Raw genomic sequence first — 6,845 nt, 5'->3', positions numbered from 1 at the left:
TAATAGTTTGCCTTTTCTAGATGTATTGGTGAAAAGGAATGTACATGGTAATTTAGAAACATCAGTATACCGGAAACCTTTTTTCTGTTCTTATGCCATCAATTATTATAGTATTAGTGAATTTCTTAATTGCTCTATCTATAAGATCTGGGTTAAAACCTCTTTCGACTGCTATATATTTAATTAATAACAATTTGTTTTTGAAATCATTTTGGTTAGTACATATCTTCAAAGCACTGTTAACATAACTATAAAACGCACATTTTTTGTGACTTAGTATGACATGATTCTTGGTGTGCAAGTTAGTACTTTAAAACCTAGTTATGAAAAAATTAGCCTTCATCTCTATTTAATACTACATGATCTTTTTTGTGTTTTATTATTTCTAACGATTCACAAATATTATTACCTATTACACTTTTAGGTTGAGCTAATATTACAGTTTTTTTTCCATAATATTGTGTGTTGTGTTTCCTGTACATGTTCTGCTATGGATGAATTTTCAGTTTTTTTATTTTTTACATATCCCTTATGCTCATTTAAGCGGTATTTTAAATTATGTTTTGTCTGACCAATGTAAATACTTCCACATTCACATTCTATTTTATATATTCAAGTTTTTTCAGTTAAATGTATTTCGTCTTTCGGAGTACCTAAGATTTGATTCATCTTATTTATCGGTTTAAATATAGGGTAGAATATCTGTTGTTTTCTGAACACTTTAAATAAACTAGTAGTTAAACCTGGAACATATGGTAAGATTAAGCCTTCCTTTTCTTACATGTTTACCATCAATGCAACTCAAAAACCATAGTATATCTATTAAAAATACTGTAATTTCAAACAAAAATACAAAATAAAGGAAGTTATGTTAATTGAACAAAACAACAACACACTAAACCAACAACCAGGGGTGCCAATAAACCTTTACTAAGTGGTTAAACAGTTAAAATCATAAATAATATTCAACGTTAAACTGGTACACAATTAAAAAAAATTTATTTAGGCCTATCTAGGGCCTTCAAAAAGTTGACGACTCTACATGTTTCGACGTTACAACGTCATCCTCGGGAATGAATTACAAGACAATTGCCAAAGTATTTATAGCTTGTTAGTAGATCATTGACCTGTATGTTATTTTTCATACATTCACGCTAAACCATTTGAAGGAGATCAATCCACATTCTTGCAGAAATATTTGCCAAACCTTCATCTCTATTTAATACTACAGGATCTTTTTTTGTGTTTTATTATTTCTAACGATTCACGAATGTTTTTTTTTATTACGTACAGTGAATCTGGATTTCAATTTTCTTCTGATTCCTCATCACCAAATTAAAAATCATCTTGGTGATCCACTTGTCACTGCAGGCTGCCATGTTTTATTGCTTTATTCCATGCTGCCAGGCAGCTGCGGTTAAACACAGCTAACCTACCAACTGATGTGTGTCAATAGTAGAATGAGGTTTTTCTGGAGATCAAGCCTTAGCACTGAGATGTTAAATACCCTGATGATATTGTCAGTGCAAAGAACAAAGGCAGAATGGTGGAATACTGACCTGAAAAGCCATATTTCCTATTTCAATACATTTATTTAAATTTAGATTCATGATTTGTTGTAGTTGTAGAATTAGTAGAATGAAGGAAGGAGATAATGATGATGAATGAGAGGAAAAGAAGGAGGAGGAGGTAGAGGGGTGATTATTAGATTATAAACATTCTGAAGAGACCATTTCAATTCATTAAACTCTTTAAAATCAATTATTTCACTGCTATCTAATGATTCTCACTTTTAAACATTTAAGGCCATCAAAAACACTCAAAAAGTTTTGATTAATTTTGTTTATTGCTTTTCATCATGCAGTAGTAGGCTAAAGTCATAAGGAAGCAGAAGAGGATAAAAAAATGGTGTTGGTGGTAATGGTAGCCTAACTTAGTGTTGGCTTAACTTCAGCAACAGATTGCTCTTTCAATAAAGTAGTTCTGGGCAAGTCAATATATGGTCACTTCAAACTGTATTTGGGACACTTAAAAAAAAGACTAGGTGTCCCTTCAGAACACATGGTCATCAAAGGTTGTGCTGAGCCCTGTACAAGAAGTACCACTTTCACATAGTACTAGTAATGGTGATATCAAACAAGACTGATGGACAGAAATCACAGTTCAATTTTCTGTGTAATATTATTTTACCTTTGTAATGGTACAACTTATATTTTATTTGTTTCACATGGTTTTGGAGAAAATAAAAGGTTACAGAAAGTGAAGCACTATTTATATTACCTAAAAGAACTTTCAATATGTTGAATTTAAGTATACTGTATTTTAATTTGTAATTTATGAGCTTTTATAATATAGGTAAATTACACAGGCCAAGCCCAAGTTCATATTTTTAAGTTTCTAAACATGAATTATTGATCACACACAAAGAGTTCTAAAAAATCTGTGAGAGATCAAACAAATCTACTAAAATTATTAAAAATAGTGCTATAAATGACAATAGCACAGCATACAAGAAAATAAAATCTGTTTCCAAAGTATATAGATATATGGTATACAAAACTCACATACCTTTCCATCTGCTAAGCCATAGACAACTGGTCCTTCGAGAGGCCAGATTAGGGTAGTTACTGCACTTTGCTGTACAAACTTATTGCATATTACCTTCTTCTCGCCCCTGTAATAAACATCTCCACATTATGTACATTTTTTCATGCAAAAACACAGACACACACACACATATATATATATGTAGATTACAATTAAAGAATGCACATATTTTTTACATATTAATTCAGTTCAAAGGGTAACTTTTGCTACTGATCAATTTGTAAGTTCTAAAGGTTTAATCATAATAATTCATTTAAAGGTCTGTATATTTTATATAAGCTGTGAGAATTTTGATATCTATCTATTGTAGGTTGAGTGATTTAATAAGAAATGTATATTTCCATGGACTGAAAAATAAGAGATATAAATACATTTTTACACTGTTTTTATTCATCTATTATAGTAAAATACACTTCAGAAATCTAAGCTTTTTGAAACAACTGGTGTAAAAAAAGAAGTTACGAATGAAATGATCTCATTAATGGTTCAATAATTACTTATACTTCTATTTATTTTTGACACTATCTAATATTTTCTTTATTTTCCATTTATTAATGAGATTTGTGTTTTTCTTATGTCATCATGTTGTACCAGTAACTGATTTCAACCTTGCATAACCCATGTCATTTATGGTCACATTTCTTCAAAGTGGAGTGAAATGTGGGGTGATACTTACACAAGTATTTGAATACATTTTATTTATAAAATATATATTTCATAGAAAATGTGTATACTTGAAGATAGAATCCTTAGATGTATAGGAAGGACCACAGTAAATAGAAAACTATCACTCTAACAGAGATAAAAAAATAAAAAAATTCAGTGGCCTACAAATGAATTAAGCTATATTATGGCAACATGCATCACACCCACCCTAAAAAAAGGAGTGATTACGTGGCTGACCATCAGTAAAACTGTAAAGGGCAGCTTGTAGGTGAGAATACCACTGTTTAGTATATACCTTTAAGGAATACACAGGAGTAACCGTGGAAGAAAATTCTGGACTTATCCTATACAGAAAGATGCTCATACAATGTGTCAAAAAATATTTACATATTTACAGATGGTCTCAAGAGAAACCCAATGGGTTACAAAAATATTAAATATACTCAAATGAAAATGAAGAGTACATTCAAACTCTACTCCTATAGCTAGGTACAACAGTGCAGTACTTCCTGGAGAAGTTACTAATGTCTCAAATGTAGTTCTGTCGAGTATTCAAATACAAGCTAAAGTACCCATTCAAGTGACAGGAAAAGTTTAAGTTAATCTATCTATTTAAGTTAATCTAATTGCGTTTCACTCAAAGCCAAAGCTCTGAGCTACTTATACTGCCCACCGCATAAAGTAATTGTTGAGCATTTCAGTCATGCTAAGAGCTGCTCAACAATAACATACAGTAAATGTACACTTTTATTCTTTAAGTTACAACACATTTTGAAATGTGAATGATAGTGTGATTAATTCCTAAGAATTTAGTGTAGAATATTGTACTTGTGAAATAAAATTTGGCATCAAAATTATTCGTGCCTGTTCTCCTGTCATTTCAAAAGTGAATGTTGAGCTTTGGCTGTGTGTGCAGTTTTTCAGACACAGTGCAGGAAGCCTACGACATAAACAGGAGACAGATTAATGCTTGGAAAGACACCATGGTTTGCAATATATATATATATATATATATAAAATGTTTGAGATTAAAGTATACATATATTAAGCTCTATAAAACACTCACCAGAAGTTACATATGATATATGAGTGGAAACATAGAAGTGAGCATCACCAACACAAAGAGATGTGGAGATACATGTATCTAAATGCTTGTACAAAGAAATATTTTCAAATGTATTCCATCTGTAAAAATCTGTTAGATGCCTAATTAAGTGAGTCATGCTTCATATTTTCACCATATGTTAAACTCTAATATGGAAAGATATAAAGAAATGGGTTAACTTGTAACTAAAGGTGTATACAAACTTTGTATGAACGACTTCACATATGAGGCTAAAAAAAAATGGAATAATGGACAAGTGTGAGTATATATAGCATCACACAGTCCTGACAGTGCTGGATAATCAACTGACACTAACAGAGAAAGTAATAACATTACTTCATCATGACCTAAACTTCTTAGGAAAACTCCCTACAAGAAAAGACTTATATTACTTTAAAAGCACATATAAAATAGGAAATACTTCAAGAACTTATAATTTAAACAATTTTGAGTGGATTAAAGCTAAAACTAGTCTTCTCAGGTTAAAAAGAAAAATCAAAAATCCTAAAGGTTTGAAGGACAGTTGAAGTATAGAGATAGACAAGAAAAGCTACTGAGACTCCTGTACCACAAACTATAATCTGATGAAATAACCAAACCATTACAGTCTAGCTGTGGAATAAAGAAGCAAACCAAGATGCATTACAAATAAACCATCATTTCTGAACAGTTGTCTGATGGAACCAAAATTTCTGAAGTAATATTTACAAAATCAATTGAACCTACTGATTTGGGCTGCAGCTAAAAATTAGAAACAGTAAGCAACACAACAGAAGGACAAGTATGGATCTAGAATAGAGTGTACAATAAACTATTCATATAAAATGTGGATATATTGTAACAACATCTTGTAAAGCATAAAAATTAACATGTAAACAGAATAACAACAAGAATTTTCAACTTTAATGGCACTTTATGTGCACCTATATGGCAAGGTCAGAGACCTCTAAGGTTCAGGTACAGCCATCTCTAATTTTGAAACACTGGATAGAAGGAACATAACCAGGAGTACTCACTGCCACAAGGGCTTTGCCCTGGTCTTTAAAATAAACAATGAGATTACAAAATTTACTTTCACTTTTAAATTCAGCTCATGGTTAAAAAGTAAGAAATGTGTTCAGAGCATCATGTTCCGAACCTTGCATCCTTCGGTCTACAGCCTGACATACTAACCGTTAAGCCATACCTCGTTTGTTAAACAAAAACAGACCCACAAAAGTCAAGGTGCAAGCCACACTAGTAGTTTAGCATAAACTACTCCTTAAATTTCTAATATCACCTCAAGCAATTTAAAATAAGTTAATGACTACTGAACAAGGAACTGATAATGTCACTAGGAGAATCTGTCATTTATCTTGATATTGTAAATAACACTCAAATGTGTCACACCTTGTAATAAATAAGTTGTGAACCCTGTTACAAGCTATATGAGGTTTTAAAATGTGGATAATGTACTAACTGATCACAAAGCAACATACCATATGACTAACTGATGTTGATAATTAGCTTAAAGTAGAAGCTGTTTGTAAGCTAGAAGATTATTTCTCAACAACATATATTTTAAGTTGATGAAAAAATTGCATAATGCCCAGCAGATTAAAGTGGAACATCTTGTATGTATCAATAAGAATGATAAAGGCCTGCAAACACTTTACTCATCAGTAATAAATTTGAACAAGGGTTTGAAATGAATCAGGTTGAAGCTTGAAGATCAAAAGTTACTAAAATAGAGTATAAGACACTCTCAAAATGAATGTATAAGATGTAAATCTATTAAAAGAGAGAGTCAAGGGAGAGTCAACCTGAGAGTCAAGGGGTGTGTTAAATTGGATGTGGCCAAAAAAGATGATCCAGCACGAGATTGAAAGCACCTGGAACATGACATGCAATGAGATTTACCAGCAGCATGTGGGACAAATAAATAAGTTCCAATGTTTGGCCACAAAGGGAATGAGAATGGTTGCTACCTAGGTGATTGACATAGGAGACAATAGTGGAATTGTCTGAATGGATCATGACATGTTTGTTCCATACCATAGGAATAAAATCATCCATAGCATGCTGTACCACAAGAGGCTCTAAGATGTTGATATGGTAGGATCATTCGAGCTGAGACCACTGTCCAGAAGCTTCCTGCTGTTTTAACCACCAACAGAGATCATCTAGAATGGAAGGAGGGACGGTAAGTAGGAAGTTTAAGGGATCCCAAGCAAGATTCCATTTGTCACACAATGTCTGCTGAAGAAAATGCATATGTGCATGACCTAAGGAGATAATGGCTGCCATGGAAGCACAAGCCCCCAAAAGTGATAGAAACTCACACAAAGAAAGAGATGGAGAGGAAAAAGGCATGGAGAATTGAAAGCTCCATCGAATACAGATGAAGTGAAGAAGGTTGGGCCTGACTAAGGGAAGTGTTGAAAAACACACCCAAGTGAACAAGATATTGGGTAGGAATCAGGAAAGT

The 6,845-nt window shown here is 32.4% G+C and overlaps 1 protein-coding gene across 1 annotated transcript in view; it reads right to left on the bottom strand.

Annotated features, from left to right (window-relative positions):
* Nucleotides 1–6,845, bottom strand: part of LOC106471377 (intraflagellar transport protein 172 homolog) — a 71,756-nt gene that overhangs the window by 55,998 nt on the left and 8,913 nt on the right. The window contains exon 5 of the mRNA XM_022399976.1: nt 2,569–2,674. Within this exon, the coding sequence (XP_022255684.1) occupies nt 2,569–2,674 (106 nt within the window). The remainder of the gene's footprint in view (nt 1–2,568; nt 2,675–6,845) is intronic.

The sequence above is a fragment of the Limulus polyphemus genome, unplaced genomic scaffold, assembly GCF_000517525.1.
Source record: "Limulus polyphemus unplaced genomic scaffold, Limulus_polyphemus-2.1.2 Scaffold4581, whole genome shotgun sequence".
Classification (NCBI taxonomy): domain Eukaryota; kingdom Metazoa; phylum Arthropoda; class Merostomata; order Xiphosura; family Limulidae; genus Limulus; species Limulus polyphemus.
The sequence above is the reverse complement of the archived record's forward strand: the minus strand, read 5'-3'. Positions and strand labels throughout refer to the sequence as shown.